Genomic DNA, 26,819 nt, shown 5'->3' with positions numbered 1-26,819 from the left:
CTCTGGTCAGTCCTTTTATTCTCTCTTTGAAGAAACTTCCAGGAATATATTTTCGTAGGATACTGATACCTGTTCTTTATGGCAATTTTCTCAAAGGTTTGAAGTATATCCTTATCATTACTAACTTTCCTTTAATACCTACTATGATTGGTAAGTTTTTTATATTTTCAACCTACATAATCTTTTAGAATGATTTTTCCATGTTTAATGCCTGCTATGTGAACTTTTTTTCATTTTCCCTAAAACTACTTCCTTCAAGCTTTAAAAAGATAACTCCTAGTCCTAATTAGCATTTCATTTGTACTAAATGGAATTTATGCTGAAATACTACATTTTACTTTAAAAACTCAGTCTTATTTTTTAGAAAAGATTTTATTTATACTTATTCCATTACTGACAAACAGATGCTATCACTTACCATTGGAGATTTGTAATATCTATGTAGTATATTTATGAAATCTGTAATTGTTAGCATTCCTGTAACAAAGAATCACATGTTAAAATAAAATAATGAACATTTACAAGAAAAAAATTCTTAATTGATAAATGGGAACTTGGAAAATGTATAAAAAAAGTTCTCTTAAAATTAGTTTTAAATGTTATTAACAACACAGAATATGTTATTTTGTATTTCATTCATTTGTTAATTAGGCTTACACCCAAATGAACATCAATTCAATTAAAATCCAAATTACTGTCATATAATTTAGAGTAGTAAAATTAACATTTTGCAAATAAATGAAGGAAAAACTGTTCCTTATATCTTTATGAATGGTAACAAAGTATACACTGTAGATAAAAACAACTTTTTAAAAATCATTTTCTAATAAAAATTTGATTAGTTTTAAAAATATGATAGTTCAATAGATTTTTTTGAGAATCACACTAAAGCAGCTACTTCAAAGGGAAAAAAATTTTATTTACAGATTTACTAGACAAGAAACTGGATGCAAAATTACTATTTCCTAAAATTTTTAGGAGTTTTCTAAAAATGCTCCCAAGTGAACTGATTCAAATTTATAAGAATAAAATCTATTTGTCAACTGATAAATGGTAAAAATGATATGCACAGGTAGTCTTTAAAGAAGAAATTCAATCTATCTACAATCTTATGAAATTGCTCCAAACCACTAGTAATTAAGGATATATAAATTAAAGGAACTCATCAAATTTGCAGTATTGACAAAAATGGAAACTGACAAATGATGGAGGGGCTTTGGGAAAACAGGCACCATTGATGCAACTATGAATTGGTTCTGCTACTTGGGGAACTATCCTCCCAAAGTTACTAAATTATATATACTCTTTAACCCAGCAATACCATTGCTATTAGGGCCTATATAGCTCAAGAGATCAAACATTAGAATATGTACAAGAATATTTTATAATAGCTCTTTTTTGTAATTGCAAAGCACTGAAAACTAAGGGATTGCATATCAATTGGGAGATTTTTTGCTATCAGAAATAAGAAAGAGATGATTTCAGAGAAGCTAGGGAAGATGTAAAAACTAATGCTGAGTGAAGTGAGCAGAAGCAGAACAATTTATACTTTAACACTAACAGTGTAAAAGCAAACAATTTGAAAGACTTATCAATTCTGAACAATGCAATGAATGATTCCAGAGGACTGATGATGAAGAATTCTACACACTTCCTAACAAGTCACATACTAATATGTAGACGACACATACTTTGGGACATGGGCAATATGGGAATCTGTTTTGCTTAACTGCTTATCTGTTATGAGGGATTTGTTTTTTTTTTTTGTTTGTTTGTTTGTTTTTTGAAGGGTGGAAGAGGATTATGTGGTGGGGGAAAAACTCCAAAAATACTCTTATGAGATAGAAACAAAACCCATTTATGATTATAACTAACCTACCAACTATCTATATTAAAAAAAATTAAAATTCAAGCATTACATCTTAGGCAGACACTAAGTACACAAGTGGGAACCTTCCATACTAGTTTTCTGGCACAAGGTCCACTATATATCCATTAAAACAGCAAAAAGTCATTAAATAACTGGGAACTTTTCCTAAGTTGACAGAAGTGAAAAAATCAATTCCCTGGTAATAAGATTATTCAGAAAATGAAATCAAATCATAAATTAAATTCACCAAAATTTTTTAATAAACTTGGAAGATCCCCTGAACTCCTCAATTAGCATCACTTAAATAAATAATAAAAATAAAACATTTCCTGGCATTCTGTTTCTCCTAGTTTTTAGTGGATTTTTTTTTCATCCTAAATTCCTTACCTACAAAACTCTGTTTCTTACTCTCCCATAGTGGCGCTGCTCGAACACCATTCGCTACCAAGGCAAAAAAGGCCTTTTTAACCTGAAGAAAGATAAGACACAGTACAGAGAGTTTAAAGCTTCATACATTAGGAAGAAAAAAAAGGTAAGTCTATCTAAATATATTATGTCTAATCCACCTTCCCAACTTAAAATTGGACAAATATTGTATATCTAAAATTTAAGAGCATTCAGAGAATCACATTGCCTTATCTATTTGGCATGTATGAGTTTAAAATATATAGTATTATTTGCTAAATCTTCTAAAAACAAATAGCTTGAACAATGATTTTTCTTACTTTTTTCTATGCTAAGGCACTACATGGATAAAGATTCTTAATACTAGAAATAATAAACTAAATTTTAAGCATTAAATTTTTAAATTTTACATATTAATATCTAGCTATTAATTTGCTTGTTATACATAATAAATATATGCTTTCAAGTCTATAAAATAAAAAGTTTAATTTTGTGTATAAATCTGTGAATGGGCAGAATGATCTGGCTATCAGATGAAATCATGAGAAAACAAGTCATTAAAAATAAAGAAATTGTCAAGGTAAGAAAAAACTGCAGTTGGAGGCAGAGGATGATGGTAAAAAGCTATGGCTATTTGGGGCTGTTCTCTATTCTCTAAATTATTGATAGGATTATGCTTTTTTTGGACTATGCTAGAAAAGAGGAGGATGGATTTCACTCATTTAAGGAATAGGGATGAAAAATACATGTAAATTTTTTTCTTTTCTTCATTTGTTTTAATTACATGTTTTTGCTGACTGTCCTGTTGTCTAGATTTCAATAACATAGACTTGTTGTGACTTAAGAAATTTCCATTTTCAGATAGAAGTGAGGAATGGAACTCTATGTGACACACTAATCATTTGTAGGCCTTCAAACATGATTCTAGCCTATTAAAGAGCTAAGTGCTAACTGGCTCTTAGGAAATTTAGTTCCCAACAGAACAGGTATGGGTTTGTTATATTAAGAAATATAAGCTTCCCTGCACTGAGAAAGCATGTTCTCTCTGAAAGTGGAAAACAGAAGATAAAATATCAATACTAGCATATATATTATATTTTGAGCTATATAAAAATTTTCATATTTATTATCTCATAATGACTCTGTGAAGTGTAAATTAGTCCAATTATTTTGGAAAACAGTTGAATTTATCCAACAAAAATCACCAATGTGTTCATGCCTTTTGAATCCCCAATTTCAGTACCTCAAGGGGTCAAAGACAGAAAGAATGGGTGTTTATATGTGCATATGTATACACATATACACACATGCACATATGTATGTTTATACATACACACTATATATACACAAATTTATAGCAATACTTTTTGTGGTAGCAAAAATTGGAAATAAAATGGTGGATGGTTTGAACAAACAGGTCAAACAGTATGATAAGAAACACAACTAAGCAATTCAGAGAAACGCAGGATAACTAGAATGAACTGATACAGACTTAAGCATGCAGAATCAGAAGAACAACTTAAATAATGATTACAAGAGTATTAATTAAAATAAAACTAAAAAGCAACTAAATTCAAATCAACTGCAATGATTCATCTCTGTTCTGGAGAATAAAGGATAAAAGTAATTTCCCTTCTTGGAGTGAAGTTTATGAGAATGAAATGTACATGCTATCAAATTGTGTTGGGCAGTTGCCTGATTTTATTTAACTATTTTCTTTGTAACAAGGAAGAGTTTTATGGTTATAAGCTTTAATAGTAAATGTCTGTTGTATAAAAGGAAATCATCAATGATTTGAGAAAATTCAGTTATTACTTTATTCCCATTCTGTGGATAAAGCAGAATGAGACGTTAGGACAGTAATTAGGAACTGAAGGGGGAAAAAAAGCAGCCAGATTTAAATATTGATAAAAGAGCAGAAAGAAGAGTCAAACAGCATCCGTAGGCTGATCATCTGCTATCCTGAGTGGTCCCACATGTTCCTTGTTTATGTGCTCAGAACTGTCAGTCCCTATCAGGGAAGTCATTGGAAATAAATACAGTACAGCTGGGTTTGGGTAAGAATGGTTAAGAGAGGGATGAAAAGGGAAGTCACATACAAATATATAAAGATACAAATGAAATATTGAATTCAATTATACATCATTTGCAAAGCCATAAACATGCCTTTTCTCTTACAAAATAATCACTCAAATACTGGTCCATAAGGAAAGCAAATGCAAGTGACTTGATGTGTGACATGTACAATGAACTACTGAATAGTTTTCATAATTTCATATAAGACAAGTACTTATAATAATTACATCTTAGTGTTAATAAGGAAAGTTGTGTTCCTGAGAGCTTGGTTCTTTTTAGGAATAGGCAATTGATGGTGAAATAACATCATGATTTCTGCAAGAGGAGTTTGGGTTAAAAGACCAAGACAAACAGAAGCACTTTAGGAACCTTTCTTCAGTGGATTTTGTCCAGGAGCTTCTAAAATATGAGCTACAGACTTAGGTTTTATCTAGGTCTTTTACAGAAAACTAGAAATCATGATCTTCTAGGAAGTAAAAGGTGCCTAGTTAAGAAGCTGAGTGTAAACTTTCTTAAGAATGAAGATGAAGTTGATGGAGGGATCTTGCAGAACAGAGTGATTTTACATGGTTTTGGCACAGAGAATTTTATGCTTCTGTCTAGAAAGTAATCTTTTAAAATTTTTCTTTTAAACTATCCCAAGCCAAGAGCTAATATTAATTTTTAAGAAAAACATTATTATTATTATGACAAATATTTTATCTGAAACAAGAGAGACTAATTCTGCTTCTCCCAGAAGAACAACTCTATAGGAAAAGATAATGATAAATGTTGAAGGGGATGTGGGAAAACTGGGACATGAATACATTGTTGGTGGAATTGTGAATGCATCCAACCATTCTGGAAAGCAATTTGGAACAATGCCCAATGTGCTATCAACTATGCATACCCTTTTATCCAGTTACTTTACTGGGTCTGTATCCCAAAGAGATCATAAAAAAGGGAAAGGGACGCACATGTGCAAAAATGTTTATAGTAGCCATTTTTGTATTGGGAAAAAAAACAAAAAACTAGAAACTGACTGGATGCCCATCCATTGGGGAATGGCTGAATAAATTATGGCATATGAATGTTATGGAATATTATTGTTCTATAAGAAATGCTCAGCAGGCTGATTTCAGAAAAGACATGGGGAGACTTACATGTACTGATGCTAAGTGATGTGAGTAGAATCAAGAGACCATTGTACACAGCAACAAGATTATGTGATGATCAACTCTGACAGACATGACTCTTTTCAGTAATAAGGTTAATTCAGGCCAATTCCAAAAGGCTTGTGATAGAGAAAGCCATCTGTATCCAGAGAGAGAGCTGGTGGGGACTGAGTGTGGACCACAGCCTATTATTTTCACCATTTTTGTTGTTTGCTTGCTTCCCCCCCCCTTTTTCATTTTTCCTCTTTTTGATCTGATTTTTCTTGTACAGCATAATAAATGTGGAAATATGTATACTAGAACTTCACATGTTTAACATATTGGATTACTTGATGTCTAGGAGAGGGAGTGAGGAGAAGGGAGAAAAATTTAGAACAAAAGATTTTGCAAGAGTGAATATTGAAAACTATCGCTGCACATATTTTGAAAATAAAAAGCTATTATTAAAAAAAAGAACAACTCTAATGGATTCCTCAAAAGCTATTCAGAAAAGCAATCTAAAATGTTACTAAACCATTTTTCAAGGTTGCTGTAACAAAAATAAAAAGAATGTTATTGGACAGCAGTGATCCACTTTCATCTGGGTATATTATAATTATCCAAACATGCTATATATAAATCTTTAAAAATGGATAACATCTGCTTAATTGTAACATGGAATATACTGCAGAAATTAAGCAAACATAAATGGTTCAGTGGTAATATATGTGTATGCATATATATATATATATGTAAGAGAAAATCAATAAAGTTAGAGTTCAGAATTTTTAAAAAAGACAATAGAGATTATTTAGAGACACTGTGTTTTGTGGTAATGTCATGGCTGCAACAAAGAAGAAAATGAGATTAAAAAAGAATGGCCCACAGAGGTGTTACTTATGAAACAAGGCCTGTTCCTTTTTGGATTCATCTTGTGCAGGGGTTCTCAGAGTGGGCCATGGAACCATAAGTTACATGAGGTGAGATTTTTCACATTCCCCAGCCCATGCCCCCAGCATTTGCTGCCTGCCATTCCTGGCGTGGTTTCAGGAAGATCACAATAGCTGCTCTATTCACAAAAGCAAAAGCCACCTTTTCTGCAGTTAGTGCAGGGGAAGAAGAGCGTGTAGGGGTAGAGGAAGGAAAAGAGAAGCAGAGGAATCCAAAGGCTGTGGTAACAATACGAAGAGGCCAACTATCCAGAAATCCTTTGTTGCCAACATTAGTAAACGTTCAGTGTGCTGTACGTTTTGTAATCCTTATTACAAATAATAACATTCAATTTTAAGAACCACTGGTCTAGTGAGGATAGAGTACTGGGCCTGAAGTTAAGATTCATTTTCTGAGTTCAAATTTGGCCTCAGACACTTCCTAGCTGTGCGACCCTGAGCAAGTTACTTAACTCTGCCTCATTTTCTACATCTGTAAAATGAGCTAGAGAAGGAAATGGTAAACCATAAGATGTTCCAATATCTTACCAGGAAAACCCCAAATGGAATCCTGGAGAGTTGGATATGACTGAAATAAGTGAATGACAAAACAAAGGTCTAGTGTAGCTTCTATCAATCACCTAACTACTTTATTTTTCCAATTGAAATAATACACAAACAAATCCACTTCACATCAAAACACAAAAGCTTTTGATATCATGGAATATCTCAGTGCTTGTAGACAATACTGGATTCCTCCCATTTTCAATGTTTCTTAGAAGTTAGTACAGATGTGTCAAAATATGTGTCCTCCTGGTTGAACAGTGTTCCTGTCTAAACCCAGAGGGGAAAGAGATTGTGAGATCTCAACTTCAGGTATGTTGGCAATTCCACATAGGCACTTTGGTTCTTGTGGTCATTGCAAATAACTTGCACATGTGCATAATGCTGACAGAAAATGACATATCTGAGAATTTATTTTTTAAAATTTACATTAAATAAAATTAAGGTTAAACTTTAAGGATATCTCATACAATTCCCAAAATATAGAACAATGTCCACATCCTAATTTGCATGTTAAAACCAAAGATTTTTAACCAAAAAACTCAAAGTATTTGTTCTGAAATTTTTCTTGGGATACAATTTCCTAATTTTAGCAAAAGTACATAAGTTTTACATTCTTGAGAAAGCTTTTTATGACTGTTTTAAAACTTCATTAAGAGATAATGAATCAAAGTTAAATTCATTTCAAAATCTATGTTAGCACTGTACTAGGCTCAAAATTAAGCACTCTCTCCTTCTCTAAAAAATTCACATTGAGTTTATGTATATTTTCTGGAGGTGTCTTTAAAACCTGTATATACTCAATATCTATGACTTATATTTTAAGAAGTAATAGCACTTTTAACCTATTTTGAAAATATTTTTTCTAATGTACAAGTGGGGCAGGCCAGAAAATTCACTTCTACTTTAAGAAGTAAAGCAGCTCTGAGATTGAGCAATTTTCAGAAACTGAATTTATCTAACCTAAACCACCTCTACATAGTGCCATTCTCAGTTTTCTTTACTCAGATTTTAAAAAAAGTTAAACTTTAGATAGGAATTTTATTAGTAATAAAATTTTGTAGTTTTTGCCTTAAACTACATGATTGTTTCAGAACATATGTCTGTATATTGTTCTGATGACATTATGGAGAAGTTATTTCTGTGATTTAAAAAAAATAGAAAATCAACATATAGCTTATATAATAAGAACATAGAGACTTCAGGAGGAAAAAAAATTAAAGCACACCAAGATTACTGTTTTATAGATTGATATACCCATACACACATAAAACCTGCTTTTACAAACCACTCAGAAAATTTACAACAGCAAAGGAGTTGTGCTGTTACCAATTAACCAAGAAACAGAGAAAAAGACTGGTCTGGCCTAGTTCTAATTGGCACTTAGAGAGCTGGGAAAATTCCTGGTTAGTGACTGGGTGCCTATAAGGGTTCCTTTCAACTGACAGGCAATCTGCCCAAACCATTTAAATTTAATTTAAATTTAAAATTTCAAAAGACTTATAAAGCATCCAGATGTTAATATGTTGATAAGATGAGTAAAAACAGACACGAAAGTTTTAATCTAGAAACATTCTTTTAATTGGATGAAAATCTAATCAGCTTCTAGCTGCTACAGAGGCGGCTGTAACAAGGTATGGGAAGTGAGACATCTGTGTTTCAGGCAACTAGATCTGATAACTCACGACTTTCAGTACATTTTTATTTTAAATTGAAGTAATTAAATCAATTTTGATCTATTTAAGTTGAAGTTGATAAAAAACTGAAGTGGCATATGCCAGGGAACAGTGTTACTGTTTTTATTCTTTTGTGTTCCTATAGTTTTTGCTGCAATGATTCCAGCTTGTGGTTTGTTCAGACTGTTCCTGTACTAGCACAAATACTGTTCACTATTCCTTATTTATTTGCCCGATAGGTAAAACAATATGCTTTTTAGTAAGAAGAACAGGATCTTGTTAAAGCTGGATAACTTCAGCAGTGTCAATCTACTCTCAAGTATTATGTGTGACTATGGCCTTCTCCCTGAAACATGGGGCAGATCCTGTGCTTCAAACTATTAACACTGTGTTATGTTAAGAGTTTGATCTCAGTCTGCTTCATAGAACTCACAGAGTCTTTCCATCTCTCTTGAAGCAAATAAGTGACACATCCCCTGCTCCTGGGAGTGGTCCCTGAACATTTGGCAAAAGATTTCTCAATATCTCCCTACTTTGACATAAACAAAGACCAGGATTTATGGGATTACTTAAAGTGTACATCTTACCAATACCCATGGTGATTATTCAGATTTAAAGTTCACAAATGGAATCAGGAACCTGGTAAAGCAACTGCTTCTTAAATTGTAGAACTGCTGTGCCAAATGCTTCAAGGCTTTAATTTTAGGCTTTTCATATATTTTACAAAGTGTTTTCATATACATGTTGTGACCTTTACAACAATCCTATGATGTAAATAGTACCAGCATTATTATTCACATTTTAAGTAAAAAGAGACTGTGATCCAAAGAAATTAAACAACTTGATAGAGATTCCACATTCAATAAGTGGTATCCCTAGACTGGTAACCCTACCATCAATAAGTGGTAACCCTAGCATAAGACTAAGTCTTATGCTAAATCCTGGGTATACAAAAAATGAGGAAAAACAGTCCCAACCCTCAATAATCTTTTATTTTAACCAAGGAGACAACAAGTAAAAGATTAAATACTGTATATACCAGATATAAACAGAGTGGAAAAAACAGTAACTTTGGAGCAGTAGAGATGGGGAACCAGGAAAGGCCTGCAGCAGAGGGGGCATTTCTGTAGTCTTGAAAAAAAAAAAAGTAATTCTGAGAGGTGAAAGAATGATGGAGGGTTATATATGACAATAACCAGTATGCTTGTATGGCTGGACTGTAGAATACATGGACAAGAGCCAGGAAAGATCTCCTCGAATGCCCCAAAGAAGAGTTTAAATTTGATCCCAGAGGTCACAGGAAGTGGCACCATAATTTATGGAGTAAAGAGACAAGGTCAAACCTACATTTTATGATAATCACTTTAGCAGCTGCATAAAGGATGAATTGGAGTAGAGAGACACATGGTGAGGAAAGTCAATTTGGATTACTGCAATAGTTCAGGAGAGAGGTGATAAGGATCTGAACTAGAGAAATGGCTAAATGAGTGGATATAATACCAGTGATGTTGTGGAAATAGCAATGATAGTCTGGGTATGGGTAGTGAATGAGAATGAGGAATTGAGGAAAATGCCCAGGATGCAAATCTAGATTGCTAGAAGGAAGGTATCCCTGATAATTAATAGAGAAATATGAAAGGGAGGAGAGGAAAATGTTAAATTTGAGATAATGATGAAACAACCAGCATGAATATGGATATGGACTAAAGTTCAGAAAAGAAATTAGAGCTGGATAGACAGGTCTAGGAATCTTCTGCAGAGTAATGATAATTGAAGTCATGGGAGATAATTAGATCATAAAGTGAGGCACAAAAGAGAAGAGCTTAGGACAATGTGTTTGAGAACCCAGAACCAAGACAGTATAGCATCATAGCAACCCAAAGAAGAAAAATTATTAAGGGAAAGGTGATGGGCAATAGCATCAAATTCTGCAGAAAAGTCAGGAAGGATGAGGAATGAGAAAAGGGAGGACATTTGTTAGATGAGAGATAATCAATAACTTTTGAGAGAGCAGTTTCAGTTGAAAAATGAGGTTGGAAGCCACGCTGCCGAGGATTTGGAAGAGAAAGAAGCATCATACAAAGGTCACTTTTTTATTAAAGTTTTTTATTTTCAAAACATATGCATAGATAATTTTCAACATTCACCCCCAGATAGCAAGCAATCCAATATATACCAAACAGAGGTCACTTTTTAAAGCAATTTAGTTGAGAAGGAGAGGAAGACGTTGGATAATTGCTAGTAAAGGTTTCTTAAAGTGGGGGGAGGTTAGGGTTTACCTGGAGGTTGGTGGGAGTGTGCCCAGTAGATAAGGACAGGATGATGGTTAGAGGCAACAGAGAAGGGGTAGGATCAAAGGTTCATGTAGAGATTGGCCTTAGCAAAAAGGACCTATTCTTCATCAGAGACTAGAGTGAAGGATGATGTCAGGGGAATGTGAAATGAGGAAAAGAGAAGATCAAGCTAATAGCAAATGTTTTCCATTTTTTAAGGGAAGGACAAGCAAAGTCCTTAACTGGAACAATGGGGAAAGGTGATAATTGTGGGAGGCCTGGGGAAAGAAGACAATGGTTAGAGAGCTATGGTGGTGAGAAAGAGAACTGATTCAGAAGAAAAAGAAGCTATGTTTTACTGCAGTTATTAGGTAATATGAATGTGAAATGAATGCAGTCAGCATAGGTTTATGGATTCCTCTGGTCCTCTTCGCTCAGAACCACAAAAATAGGTGTGAAGGAGGTGGATAATAAGAACAGTCGAAGGCTGAAGTTGTTGACTTTGGTTAAAACTGATCTGTTAACCAATATTCTGTATCAAGAGCTGCTCACATATCTTAAACTCTTCCTATTTGTATAGCTCATTTGTCTCAATAAGGTTATCATAATAAAATAATTTTCTGAAATCAAGATATGCTACTGTGTACAGTCTCTTCTGATCCATGACCCTTACAAAGAAAGAGAGAGAACACCCTTGCTGGTTCCTACTTCACCTCCTATATCTTTTCTAAGTACTTGGACTATTTAATAAGCGGCACTATTATTTGTGATAAGCCTGCCAAGCACTGAACCACTTCTCTTCCACTTCTGAAACTCTTAAAATTTCAACCCCATTAGGAATTCTTCCTAGACTAATCAAGTGACAAGTAGTTTTCATTTTATTTATTACCTTCATCATATACCATGTATTCATTTTTCTTATATTTTAGGCTCCCCAGAGGCAAAGAATGCATTTTTCTTCACTATTCCTCCAATGTCATCAGTACCTACAATGCTCTCTCTCATCTCTGAATCCTGGGTTCTTTAAAGTCCCATCTTCTTAAAGAGGTTTCTTTCTAGTAAATCTTAGTGCTTTCACTCTGAATTGTTCTCTACTTATTCTGTATATATTTTGTTGGTATGTTGTTGTTATTTGGTTTGAATGTTATATTTGCCCTGTTAGACTGTGAACTACTACAAGGTAGGGACTATTTTTCTTTATATTTTCAGTTACAAAGCACAGTATCTAGCACAGAATAGGTATTTAATAAATACTTGTTGACAATGCGTCAATAATGTGTGCTTGTTTAGATTTTTTCCCCTAATCTTGTTTTTGGTCCTTATTTCCATACATGAAACCACCAAGTTAAAAATGATGCTGCTTAAGATTTTCTGTTTGTCTCATGTGTCACTTACTATTTTTTCTGTCACGTTAATATTCCTGGTAAAAAGCTTGGTTAGGTTGTAATAAAGCTCATTTAAGCATCCAAAGGACCATATACAAAAGTTGTTATTAAAGAAATCAACCTAGATCATTTGACTTATTCTAAGGAGAATGATTAAAAATTGTGAACAGATACTTTATGTATATTTTAACATATAATGATGATGATCCATCCATTATTTTATTGCTCATAATTTCCAGAAAGAATTACAGGATTCTTCTCCCATCAATATTATTCCTAATTAATTTATTGTAGATGTGTCTAAGTATCCAAAAAAGACTCTCAGTATACTTATTTCATATAAGAATTCAAATTACATAAAAATTTACAAAAATGAGTATACTCACTTGTAATGTGGTGTCAAAGACAACAAGCTTCGAGCTGGTTGGAACAATGTCGTAACACTTGTGTGACTTCATGAATCGCATGTAAATATCACTTTCAGATTCTTCTATTGCTGTAAAAAGATAAAAATATAAAATGTTTTGCTTTAAAGACACACTTGAAATCAGATTTTATATATACATGTATACGTATTGTAAGGATGCAAAAGGGTACTAATTAAATGCAGTATTTCTTGGAGCAGTCTATACTCTTATGATTTTTGAAGATCATTTTTAGTACAGGAAAGTTCCCATTTAACCCTAACTCTTCCTTACTTTGGGCAACTGAGCTCCACAGTGAATAGAGTGGGGTGCCTGGAAACAGGAAGATCTGAGTACAAATCTAGTCTCAGGATTGGATTGTGTGGTCCTGGGCAAGTCACTTAATTCTCTTTACCTTAGTTTCTTCATCTGTAAAATGAGCTGGAGGAGGAAATGGCACACCACTCCAGTATCTTTGCCAAGAAAACCCCAAATGGGGTCACAAAGAGTCAGACGTGATTGACATAACTGCATAATAAGAAATTCCTTACTTTTCCTTGGTTCTCTGAATCTTTTACTTTTCTATTAAGATCTTCGGCCAGTCCAGGACATTTAAATTCATTAAAATGCAAGTATAAAAAAGGACACTTAAGAATTAAAAAAACAAAAACAAAAACCAACCAACCTAAGAATTGACTTTTTAAAAAAAATAACTTTTTATTGATAGAACCCATGCCAGGGTAATTTTTTTTAAAAATTGACTAATCTATAGAATTTAGCACAAAATATTTTCTGTTAAATGTGACATAGCAAAATTGTGGCAGACAATTTCAGTTTTGTTTTTGGAAAAATCTTAATGAAACTATCTGAAATGGTTAGTTCTAACTTCATAGTAATAGCATAGAGATTGGAAGTATAATAAAATGTCTAAGGGAGGCTCTTTAGCATAGTGCCTGAAATAAACAGTCACTTAATGTTTATTGACTGACAAAAATTTTACATAGATACTAACTACGAAAATATTTATAAATGGTACATTCTCACACACAGCACAAAAGTCTGTTACAGTGCAGTTCTGTAGATTTGTGACCTTTTTATGGCATGACCCACATATCTAAGTCAAGATAAAAAGAACCAGTAAGCAGAATACTTATATGGGTTATCAGCTATTTCTGGCCACTGCTTCTGTGAAGAGAAGCCACATTGTCTTACTAAAAGGCAGAGACTGCAATATTACTGGCTTCTGACACACAGTCTCCTTCAGAAGGCCTTTGGCTAGAAGGATTTCCTGCAAGGTAATTTCTACTGCATATGGTGAGGAAGTCACACTGTATATGTTCTCTTTATAGGTGCTCTTACACAAAAAAGTCTAGTTCTACTCTGAGAGATGATGGAGGCTGCAGATATCTTTGAAGAGCCTATCACAGAGATGGAGAAGTTAAATAATAGATGTGCTAAGGTAAGCAGATTGTTACCAGCCTGTACTTTACGTGCTCTTATAGGACTCACCCATATAATCCTTTCCATCAGTCTCATAGGGAGAGGCAGCTCTTCCTATCTCCTCCAGGACCTTGCCTCACCAATCAAGGTTTCTCTATCTTTTGTAACTTTACTGTCATCCTCTGTACTATCTCCTCCTTCCCATTAACTAGCAAAAATTCTCACAGAGTAGCTTCTAACCTACATCTTTTCTTGGACTCTAGTATTTCCTCAGAGCATCTTCCTATGTATCTCCCCTTCCTTTTGTTGACAAACTTCTGGGGGGAAAAGAATTTAAATTCACTGTCTGCATATCAGTTCCCATCACTCCTTGACTTGATGCAACTTAGTTTTTGTTCTTGACTGTTATCACTGAATTTAATGACTTTGAGCTGGGGGAGAACTGTTTTAAGGATTTTGTTTTTGGAATTTAAAAGTTGCATTTTGACAGCCTTATAAAACACTTATCAACCACTAGATTTATAATTATAATCCAAATATGGATTTTTCCTTTTTTCTGATTCTTAAAATCACATCTGTTTCTGAAATGGCCCCATAACTACCCTGAAGTCCAGTTTCCCAGTGATCACATGATATATAATTTGTAGAGAAGGGATTCAAGATGATTTGTGTGAAATTGTGCTAGGCTAGGCAATTCTGTCTTCTGCTCTTCCTTCTAAACCGACTGTCTAATTTGCTACTCTACTCTAGATTTGTTGTATGAAGACTTGGGACAGATCCTGCACTACTATGTGACATTAGAAGACATTTGATCTCTTTGAACTTCAGTTTGCTTCTCTGTAAGATGAGGGGGATAAGTCCTATGATCCTCATCTTTATCCTGTGTGCATCTGACACTGACAACAACTCTCTACTTTTGACCACCTTTTGGCTTCTCTAACTGCGCTTTCTTGACTATCCCCTCACTTCTTTGATTAGTCCTCTCATCAGTCTTGCTGGCTGCTCCTTAAATATGACTTTAATATGAGTAATACATATCTCAATATCTCAAAACTTGGAGTACCTCTGTGATTTTGTCAACTATCCCCTTCTCTCTCCTTTCTGTCAGTGAATGCATACTCCTACAGTTTAAATTATTACTTCTGTACAGATGACTGACCTTCATTATCTTATATAAATATATATCTATATTCTTCACCCAAACTTCTCTATTTCTCTTGATGGCAGCACCATCTTCCCAATCTCCCAGAATTTGTAAATCTTGGTGTTATCTTTCATTTTTTCCATTCTCTCATCCCCTACAATTAAACTATTGTCAAGTTCGCTTGGTTTACTTCTGCTTTCAAATCTGTTGCTTGTCCTTCTGTTCCTATTCCAACTACCTCACCTCAGATCCTCATTTCTTTTTGTCTAGATTATCATAACCGCCCTCTTTGCAGGTCTCACTACTCTTAGTATATTCCCTGTTCAATCCATTTTTCTTACTATTGATCAATAAACACTTATTAAGTACCTACTATATGCCAGGCACTGTGCTAAATGGATGATTAAAAAAAAAGATTTTTAAAAAGATTGCTCCTGTTCTCAGAGAGCTCAAAGTCTACTCTAAAGTTTTTCTAATAAACTGCTCTGATAACATCACACCTACTCTTAAGAACATGGCTCAAAACCTTTAGAAAATTCCTACTGTCCATGTAATAAACTCTCTTTTGTGATTAGAACTGAAAGTATCCTTAGAGGTCATCTATTCTACAATTCTTTATTTTACAGATGAGGAAATGAGTCTGGGGAATTTACACAAGTAGCTAATTTGCAAATCTCTGAATGGCCTTCAAGTCCCTTTCTAATCTGACTCTAATCTACCTTTCCAGTTTTAACCTTATATTGTTGTCCTTCACAAACTTTATGATCCATTTGGGAACAGATTTTGTGTCATATCTTTCCTAGTGTCTAGCACAGTATTTTATACTTAGAAACTTAATTGTTTGCTGATTTATATTGATTTGGATAAAAATGGCTAATTCTTCACTCTACTCTTAGTGTCAAAGATAAAATACTCTCCTCCAATACTGGGGGCTAAATTTAGAATGTATCTAATTAGCTTTGTTAGAGGATATATATAAGTAGATGGACTTTTACTTTGAGTTGGAGAGTCCAACTTTCACTACAGATTCATTTATGTTCTTGTTTGATTTATAAATGATTACACTTGCCCAATCTGAAGAAAGATGTTTTGCCAATTTTACACAATTGCAAACCCTTTAGAATTAAAATAATTTTTGTTTTCAGATATAATTCTTTTATTTGACATAAGAAGAAACTGAGAGCAAGAGGAGATATGTACCTTATATAAGGTCATATCTAGTTAATTGAAAGGATGGAATTAGAACTTAAATCTTAACTTCTACTCCCCCCCCCCCATTCTTTCCACAGCACCATTCCATCTTCAATATGACCGTATTTTTCTCAATGTTAACATATATGTATTTCATTAATTCAGTGAAAGGAGAGAATTAATAAGCCTGAAGAGGAGACTGTAGAAAGGAGAATATAAAACTGACTTACTATGAATATGGGAGCAAGTAATGTCAGGAATATGTTTCTAGTATTTTGCTATAAAAAAGTATGTAAAAAAGTATAAAAAAGTATTTTAAACATAATAGAAGTGAATTAGTATTCAACTCATTTGATAACCATCTATTAAATGCTTTCTATATATCAGACACTTTTCTACAAAAAGGCCCCATAAAGACAAATATTAAAGTTTCTTCTCTTAAAAAAGCTTCCATTTTTCTGAAGAGATTCAATATATGTCCAGACAACTAAATATAAAATGTATTAAAGAAATAATGTTATATAGAGAAGCATTGACTACTGTAGGGAAGGAGGATGGATTAGTAAAGGTTTAGTGTAGGAGATGACATGAGTTAAGCAAGGGATTCCAAGAAGAAGAGATGAGGAAAAAGAATTCTCATGGGAAGCAGTCTGTGCAGAGAAACTGTCACGGTTAATGGAATATAATATATACAGATCAGCAAGTCCAACAACAACATGCACAATAATTATAGCAAAATAAAAAATTCAAACTGAATGCTGTGTAATTATAATAAGGTTGTCCACAGAAAACGAGGAAAATTACACCCTTCTTCCCATTTCCAGAGGTAGAGGTCAAGTTAAGTTATTCTAGTTCTATAACATCTCTTGCATCATTCCCTTTTTTCCACTCACAAGTCCTTGTTACCTCTAACGCCACACTATTAAAATTGCCCTCTTTTCTCTCTTTTGTTATAGGAGCTGCATTCTATAATTGTATCTCCAAAGTATCTCTCACATACATCCCTTTCTCTCCACCACTCTGGCTCAGGCCCTCACTATCTCTTTTGGACAATTGCAATAACCTTCTAATTGGTCTCTCTGACTTAATTAAGTGTCTCTCCTATTCCAATTTATCTTCTAAACAGGTGCCAGAGGAATTTCCCTAAAGCACAGAGCCACCATGTCACTTTCTACTCTATAAATTGCAATGGCTCTGTGTTTCTTTTAGAATCAGATTTTATAAATTCTTCTATTTGGCATTTTGGTCAAACAGATGATGCATCTTCTGTGCCCTAGGCACTGTGCTATGTGTTGGAGATACAAAGAAAGAGAAAAGAACAGTTCTTGCCCTCAAGGAGCTTACAATGTAATAAGGGAAGACAATACACAAAAGAAAACTTAAAAAGCAAGGGAAGGAAGGTAACAGAACAGTGGCTACCTTACCATATACCAAGTAGATTTATTGGTCTCCATTAACACACCACCTTCCCAGCACCACTACATAGGTCCTGCTTTGATCCATCAGGGAGCGACTGTGCCAGTGGTTTCTCCTTATTTTAGGTTACAGGCATATCTGATAAGTATCTCATACAGTCTTTAAGTTCTTGGTAAAAATGTTAGAGAAGAAGTTCAAATGCAGATGATTTGAGCACTCTACTAGAGATGTCTTCATGATCACCCTAAAGTCTGGCCATTTTAATCACTTCCAAATCTAACCAGCTGTACTCTTCTTCAGGCCATATCTCATAGAAATATAGATGGAGAGATAGATAGGAGACTTTCTAGTCCAACTCCTCATTTTAGCAGCACAAGACTAAGAACCCAAGAGATTAAGGGTTCATCACACAGATAATAAGTAGTAGTGTCAGGTTTTGAACTCAAACACCTTGACTCCATAACCAACACTCTTTTTATTGTACCATATCTTGCATACATGAATAGTGTAGAAATTCTTCTTTGTTAACATCTAAGTAAGTAATGCCATCATCAAAAGGAAATGAGCTTAATTTGGCATGAATTTTTAAATGTTTTATTAAAAGAATGTTTTATTAAAATTTTAACATCAACATCAATACAATCAAACTTATTTTGTTAATTCTATTCAGATTAACAATTTTTCAGTCACTTCCTCTAAGTTCTCCAAGACATTTTTGTTTGGGCAAGGTCTTATGCTGGATGAAGACAGGTTTGCTCTTTTTGAGAATTCTTTTTTTGTTTTGTTTTGGATATTCACTAACAATACTTTTAATCTGTTTCTCACATTTCATTAGGAATCGAAGTCAGATCACTGGCCTATAGTTTGCAGACTGGTTCTCTTCTTTTAGGGGGAAATCAACATTTGTCCTCAGTTCCATAGCACCTCCTCAGTTGTCTGTGCTTTTCTCCTTTCTTTATTTTAAAGACCACTTTTAGCAGTCAGTTCTTTAAGTACCCAAGTCTATTGCAGAGCCAACAGAAATACAGTCAAACTAGATGCACAGGAAGTAACCTTGGGCAAGGAAGAAGTGACAAGTAAATAGATCAAAGAGAAATGGGGCTGGGTGTCAGGGTCACATCCTTTAAATTGTAACAGCGAAAGATTGAACCTGCTTGGGAAGGGCTGGAGTTAAAACGAGCCAGGGCTAGAATATTCTGCTCAGTTTAGACTGATCATGTTTCAGATCTCCTTCCTTCTCCCATTAACAAGGTTGCTTCTACTTCCTTGCATTTTCTTTGACCCTTTTTTAAAAAATGGCTCTTTCTCTAGCTTCTTGTTGGCCCCTCTAAGTATTTCCTTAATCCCTTTTCTATCTGTTTTTTTCCATATTTCAAATATCATTATAACAAAGTAACAAACTATCGCATTCCACTTGATTAACACTTATTAAAATCATGTATGTATTATTTGTAGGTTAAAAGTAGGATCACATTTCTATTTTTCTTTAATACACAGACAGGTGTTCTACATTTTTGTTTTTTTATTTGAAGTGAAAAATGGTGATTATAGTTTATTATGCACTGTGGAATGACTAATATTTCTGGAAGATGACAGGGAATTAAATATTATACCAAGCTTTTTGTCTGTGTATAAGATATACTTTGATTCATATTTAAAGTATGTAATAATGAGCTGTGTTACAGTAGGGTTCTATTGGGTTCATGTTTGATAACAATCATCTCCCAAATTGTTCTTTTTGGTTGCATTTGAAAAAAGTATGCTTTTTTCCTGCAGGTATACCACAAATTTCAGGATTGTAATTATATATCATTGTTACTCATCACTAAAGATGACTCTGCTGATCACCATCAATAAATGAGGGGGAATGAGGGGATGAAAAGAGCTCTGGGTGGGGGTTAACAATCTTTATATATATATATATATATGCTATTCTTTGATTTTTGATTGTAATTATTTGCAAGAAAGGCACTATAGTGTAATATAACCACTGAGCTATTGCTTCTAACATGTGTTGGCTGCTTTTTATTCTTCTTTTTAAAATACTGCATTCCCCCATGTTTTACAGTTGGGCAAGTGGAGCCTATACTCTAAGACAGATCCCATTATGGATCAGAACAAAAGTTTTGACTTGTTCTGTTTCTTACTTGAGATGGCTCACCCTTCTTTATGCAATCTGGTGAATCCCTGATCCTGGAAATTCACTATATGGTGCTAAACTTAGTGTGGCTCCCCAATGAGCATATCTCAATGAAATTCAGGACTCTAGAGCTCAAGAGATAGCTAGTTTCTGCCTCTCTGATACCTGAGATTACAGTTGTATACCTGGACAAGGAATTTAAAATAACTCTGGTTCTACATAGGTAGCAAATAAAAAAAAAATCTACCTGAACCAGATTAAAATGTAACTGGGAATTATTTAATAAAATAAATAAAAATATAATAACAAATAACATATAAAACAAATATACAAAACAAAAAATATACAAATAATAACAAAATTTTTAAAAAATTAACATTATTCTGTGGTTTTCTAAATCAAGCAGTTAAGTGACACAATGTCTGGTCTGGAGTCCGGAAGACTCACCATTCCTAGTTCAAATCTGTCACTTCCTGGCTGAGCAATCCTGGGCCAGTGACTTACTTTTGTTTGCCTCAGTTTCCTTACTGTAAAGTGGGCTAGAGAAGGAAATGACAAACACTCCAGTGTGTTTGCAAAGAAAACCCCAAAAGGATTTTCAAACAGAATCAGACACAACTGAAAAACAACTCAACAACAACAGAGAACAAGAAGTCAACATGCAACCCATAGGGATCCTTATGTATCCAGTTTCTATTTAACTTTGACACCACGGCTCTAGGAAATTCTCTAAACTACAACTTTTCCAGAAGATCTGACTTGTAAGAATAGGAGTTTCTAATACCAATGAAATTAGATTTAGGCTCTAACTTTGCATTTATTATATGCAAACCTTGTAACTTTTCTATTTTTCCTATTAAATTCTACTTAGCACCTCTATCTAAAAAAGCCATGCAATTTCTAACTGCTACATGACAAATTGGTCTATTAGTCCTTTGCTCCAAAAAGTTAAAATGTATCTTCATTGTTTGAAATAGAATTTATGAATCTTTACATTATTCCTTTTGGCCATTTGATTTTTATCTTCATGACAACTCGAGTATTAGCTATTCACTGTACTTATGTCGCAGAGCAGTGTGGCTAAGAGCACTGAGCTGTCCTAAATGTGTGAAGACATCAATTCTTTCATATCAGCTAATACTTTTTCAATGTTTCAATAGTTGAATTATTTGGTTTTCTTGTCACATGTAGAAATGCCATCTCAAGTGGTCAAAGGATATGAACTCTTTTCAAAGAATTGCCAACTACAATCATATGAAAATGTCAAGGTTTTATCCAAGGATTTATCTCATACTTAGCAAACAGGCAAAGATGATGGAAACAATAAATGACAGAGGAGCCATGAGAGGATGGGCATACTAACATATTGCTGTAGGGCTAGAAATTAGTTGAGCTGTTCTAGAAAACAATTTGGGAATTATGTTGAGAAAAGTCACTAAACTATACATACATATACATACAGAACAAAAAAATTCATAGCAGAACTTTTTGTAGTAGTGGAAAATTAGAAACAAATTGAGTGATCATCAACTGGGGAAATTGCTGAAAAAGTTTTGGGATATGAATAATATTCTCTTATTGTACCATAAGAAATGATCAACATAACTACTTAAAAGAAGTCTGGGAAATCTTGTATGAACTGATAAAATGATGCTGAGTAAGCATGTACATGACAATAATGATGTAAATGACATCACTAAAAAAGCTTAAAACTTGTGACTCAAGATATGAGAAGAAATGAGAAAGTGAGCCTTTTCCCCACAGAATACTGCATTTGTCATCAGATGACGCTGTTGGAATGGTTGGTTTTACTGTAATTCTTCCACTGTTACAAGCAAAGGCTTGCTTGATGGGTTTGAGGAGATCTAGCAGCAGTCTGAGATGGCAAAACAAAAGGCAGAATAAAACTACAAAAACCACCTCTAATTTCATTTAATATTTTAAAATGTTCTTTAGATTTCATGGCATTTAGTTATGGAAGTGATCTTTGAGATATGTTCAAGTTCTTCCCTTTACATAAGGAAACTAAAGAGCAGAGTTTTTAAATGATTTGCCCAAGTTTTGCTTTGAAGTGAAGTCCAATGACTCTAACAGTAGTGCTCTTTTTATTATACTGTGTTGTCTCACATCATGCCCATGTTCTTGAATTGCTCCCTTTTTATTTTTTTATTCTGGTAATTTGTCTTATCTTGAATGTTTAAAGATGACTGACAAACATAACCGAGACTTTCTGTTCTGATGAAAAAAAAAAAAAAAAAAAAAAAAAAGCTTGGTTCAATAGAACACTTGAGAGTTCTAGCCCTTGGTCTAGTTTAGGTCCCTTTTTTGAAAGGAGAAATACTTTTATCATCATCTCCCAGTGAGTTGGATCATGCTTGAATTTTTTGGGGGGAGGGGAAGAATGAGTCTGTAATTTCATTAGTGAAGTAGTGAAGTAACCAATGTAGATTGGCACTTTCTCTGCAATTTAGTTTAGGAAAGCTGGTTGAGGTACTGAATAGTTGTAACTGGCTGACAATTAGTCAGCGAGTATGTAAAGAAAGGCAGGATTGGGACCCAGATCTTCCTTTTAAAATCAGATAGCTGTCTAATACACTTAATTTCCTCCTTGAATAACATTTTAATATATCACAAGCCAAATTATGTCCCTTAAAACATAACAATTATACATATAAGATATTGTGAATTTGCAAACCCTAACATCGATAATTCAGCACCTTGCTGATATTATTCAGCATTTATTTATTCTTAGTCTTAGTGAGGTAGTTCACTTGATTACTCTTCTTGATGAAATCTAATTGTCAGAGTGGCAGTAATATGAAAGGACATCAGCATTTCTCCTTGATATGATTTTATACTACAGCAGTCCATTATTTTTATAGAGATATGTTTACATATAAGAATAGTTCATTACTTAATTTTTGGATTCTTGCTAAAACAAGTAGATTGTACAAATCTAATGTCTTTATGTGCCTGATAATTTTATAAGAGAAATGGTTTTTAAACAGCAGTGACAATGATTTAGGAATGGTCAGGATAGAGACAGCTTTCCTTTTCCCGTTTTCATTCAACTATTCAGTTTCTGTTTTATCAGTGAAAGGATCAATGTATAAGGTACTTGCCAGCAACTTAAGTCTGTGAGTGTTGCCTGGGGCACTGAGTATTTAAGCAAAACTGCAGGATAACTGGTGGAAACATTTTTAGCGATGATAAACCAATTTCTAATGCTCACTGGTACTAGGTACCAGTTACTATCATTCCAGTTTACTTTAAGACACAGTGACTCAATGAACTTAAAAAAAGAAGTTCAAGTTAAGATCTTGGAGTTGAGTCTTTGAGTGTCACTTAAAGAATCTCATAATGTTCAGAGTTTGTAGAGACATTAACAACTATCCAGCCAACCCATATCCAAAAATAGTCTGACTAGGATATATCTGACAGTGCTCATCAAGACTTTCTTTGTTCAAGGACCTCTAACGAGAGGAAACCCTTTTCTTTCCAAAGCAGACCATTTCCACTTTTGGATAGCTCTAACACAAGAAGTTTTTTCAAACATCAGGGCTACAGAATTTGCTTCTTTGCAGCTTCTATTCATTGTTCCTAGTTACAATCTCTATAATTCAATTTTCATCTCAAAATTAATCTCCCTACCCTCACACATACATCATACACACATCTATAGTAGTAAAGATATATGTATGTTATAAAGGCATATACATTTCACTATGTACATCCTTGCTTTCTATCCACTATGAAGCTAAAACATTTATGTTGTTTCCGTTAGTTGAGGGTGGAAGTTAAGAGTATAAGAATGAGGAATATCTTCTTTTTCTACTTGCATCCCCAGTAACTGGCATATAATAAACAACTGAAAAAAATTTTTTTTAATTCATTCTTTCCATCAGTGCCTTAAGCTTTTATCTTGAAGAGATGGAAACTGATACAAGAATTATCAATGATATAGTTGGGACTAAACTCAAAGTGAATTTAACTCAGGTGAATCAAATTTATATCAGTTGGACCACATTTTATAACCAATCTTTATTATTTTGTGGTTCTTTTATCAAAACCCAGAGATGCCCTTTTTAGATTGGCCCCATTTTTGGTTCTCTTGTCTATAGATAGATAGCCTTTCTTAGAGTCTTCTTGTACACCTTCTTTCTTTTGAGCTTCTTGGTCTCCATGTATAGATTATTTTACATATCTGGCTTTATTTTGAGGGAATAAACTGAAGTTAAGGGAAGAAGTTAAGCTGTATAGGTTGGAACAAAGATTGGGAGAGGGTTTTGCTGGAAGGGAATGATAGGGAAGTTAGCAGGAGATATACAGGGCCAAGCAAGGTGGAAAGGTGCCAAAAGACCTAAAGCCCAAGGAAAAACTTAGATTGGGGCAATAATAGGTTATTAAGTATAACCATGTAGGGAGGAGGTTTTGTGAAATTTTTTAACATAGAAATTTAAAGGAAAAAGTCCCCTGAGGGACTAAGTCTAAGTACAAATACAGACTGAGCCAAAGTAGGACTAGCTCTGAGATTCCAAAGGGCTTACTTAGATAAGCTAAATGTAGATGAAACTAATGACCGGGTTGGAAAAGATAAGGGAGACTACACTACACTGGATGCAGCTGCTGCTTCTATTCCTTTTCTCTCTTATTCAAGCATTGGCTAGGTTTGTAATTCCCTATTATGCTTTTTAATGGTATTATCATTGCTTCTCATACAGCTTGGTTTCACACACGAGCTAATTTCACACCTTAGTGAAGGGCATGGGCTTTGTTGGTGACTTTCTCTTCTTTCTTTACTCCAGGATTGGATCCAGAGGTTAACTATGGGATCTCTGAAGAAATCATTTAAGATAAAAAACAAACTGCCCTGGTTTGTCCACACCCGACTGCAACCAAATCCTTATGTACTTAAAAATTGTGAAGGCACATTACCTGGTACTCTGTTACTCTGATTCTTTTACTCTGTTCTGTTACTAAATCATAACTTTTCCTTCTTTTTTGCAAAATAAAGAAGATAAAATGGAAGAGACAAGACTTACTTCTAAGAAAAAATGTCTAATGAATACAGATGTTTTATATATATACTATTGTATTTTCAGAAAGTTGAAAGAGAAACTTTTTTTGAAGTTTTAAGATGACATTAAAAATGAAGAAAACTGGTTTGACAGTGGAGAACACAAAGGACATAGGAAATTCTGTTCTCTTGACAGAGTTTGGGCTTTTACAAGATCAATTAGCAGTATTTTCCTTCCTCACCTTGTAGTGTATACATTATAGAAAATAGCATGAAACCCCAAAATGGTGATGCTATCCTTTGTGAAAGTACAGCAAAAGTTGAAGTAGGTGAACAGAGATAAGAGAAAGTGCTACTGGCAGATGCTATACATACCTGCTTTTTTGAGAAACATATTCCAGAAGTTTTACTGGGGCAAGATACCAACATGTCAAAGGAAATTAATTGAATTTACAATAAAAGCAGTTGCAACAATATTTTCCTTCTATTTCAGAAGACTCATATCTTTCTACAACTTTGAAATTAATCATTCTTAAAATTCTGTATACTAATCAAATTTTCATAGAATTCCTATGAATTCTTTTTACTAAGGGAAACAGAGGTGACTATGACTTGCCACAAGTTTAAAAGTGCTATTTTGAGAAAGTAAGGAATGCCAGCTTTGTTACTTATATGACCATCAAAAAGTTACTTAAAACTCTTTATACTTCAGTTACCTCATTTGTAAAATGAAAAAGTTGAAGTTCTTAAAGACTTTTTTTTAGCTAAAAATCCCATTTCAGCTGGACCTTTACAGCATTTAGTAATCTTTTTAGTCCACTTAATGATGCTATATTGAATTTCTGACAATGGTGGGAAGCAAATTTAATTATCTTTTTTCAATCCTGATCTTCCTTGACTCTGCTACAGCTTTCTGACATAGCTGAACATGGTCTCCCTCTGAATATTCTCAAGTTCCATGACAGTGCTCTCTCCTGATTTCTCCTCAGTCTCTTTTGCTGGTCTTTCACCCATATTATACTCTGTAAATGTGGTACCTCCCAAACACTGTTCTGGATCCCTTTCTTCCTTCTGCTCTGTACTTTTTCACTTTATGATATCCTCAGCTTTCATGGATTAAATTATCTTTATGTAGACAATTCTCAATTATCTCCATATGGCCCCAATCTCTTCTTGAGAGATCTCTTATTGTCCCATGACCATATTAAACCAGATATCCTCTAGGCTTCTTAAACAGAACTATTATCCCCTTCTATAATTTCCTGCAGCTATTGAGTACATTACTGTCTTCCCAGTTATCTAAGCCCACAACCTCAGTGTGTCACTCAAATGAAGTATCTAATTCATTGACAAATCTTGCAATTCCTACATTGTGGCATGCTGGGACAGGCACTGAAGACTCAGATCATCCATTGCTTCCTCAAGCCATTATGAAGCCTCTTGACTTTTGTTCTGCCATTGGCCTTCAAGGACTGGGGAAGAGAGAGTAAGGTTGGTGACTTTGTGCAACATTGCCTCACTCAAATCTGATTCACACCTAAATCAGGACATCATTGGTCATCTCTGAAAATGAAGAATCAGTAGTAGCAGCAGCAGCAACAACAATAACTCCATCTCTAGACTTTGTTTTCACTGACTGTCCTCCATTCTCAACTCGGTCTTCTGGCTTCTTTAGTTTCCCTTAAGTCTTAACTAACATCTCACTTTCCTTTTGCAAAAGGCATTTTTTCCAATCCTTCTTAATCTAAGAACCTTC

General features: G+C 34.0%; 1 protein-coding gene across 9 annotated transcripts in view; it reads right to left on the bottom strand.

Annotated features, from left to right (window-relative positions):
* PRKAG2 (protein kinase AMP-activated non-catalytic subunit gamma 2) overlaps positions 1–26,819 on the bottom strand; it is a 425,664-nt gene that overhangs the window by 23,294 nt on the left and 375,551 nt on the right. For all 9 annotated transcript variants that reach the window (XM_052000483.1, XM_052000478.1, XM_052000477.1 and 6 more), the window contains 3 exons: positions 12,698–12,807; positions 2,258–2,339; positions 419–477 (listed from right to left, as the gene is read on the bottom strand). In XM_052000483.1, coding sequence (XP_051856443.1) covers positions 419–477; positions 2,258–2,339; positions 12,698–12,807 — 251 coding nt within the window. The remainder of the gene's footprint in view (positions 1–418; positions 478–2,257; positions 2,340–12,697; positions 12,808–26,819) is intronic.

This window comes from Antechinus flavipes, chromosome 5 (assembly GCF_016432865.1).
Source record: "Antechinus flavipes isolate AdamAnt ecotype Samford, QLD, Australia chromosome 5, AdamAnt_v2, whole genome shotgun sequence".
NCBI classification, from domain to species: Eukaryota; Metazoa; Chordata; class Mammalia; order Dasyuromorphia; family Dasyuridae; genus Antechinus; species Antechinus flavipes.
The sequence above is the reverse complement of the archived record's forward strand: the minus strand, read 5'-3'. Positions and strand labels throughout refer to the sequence as shown.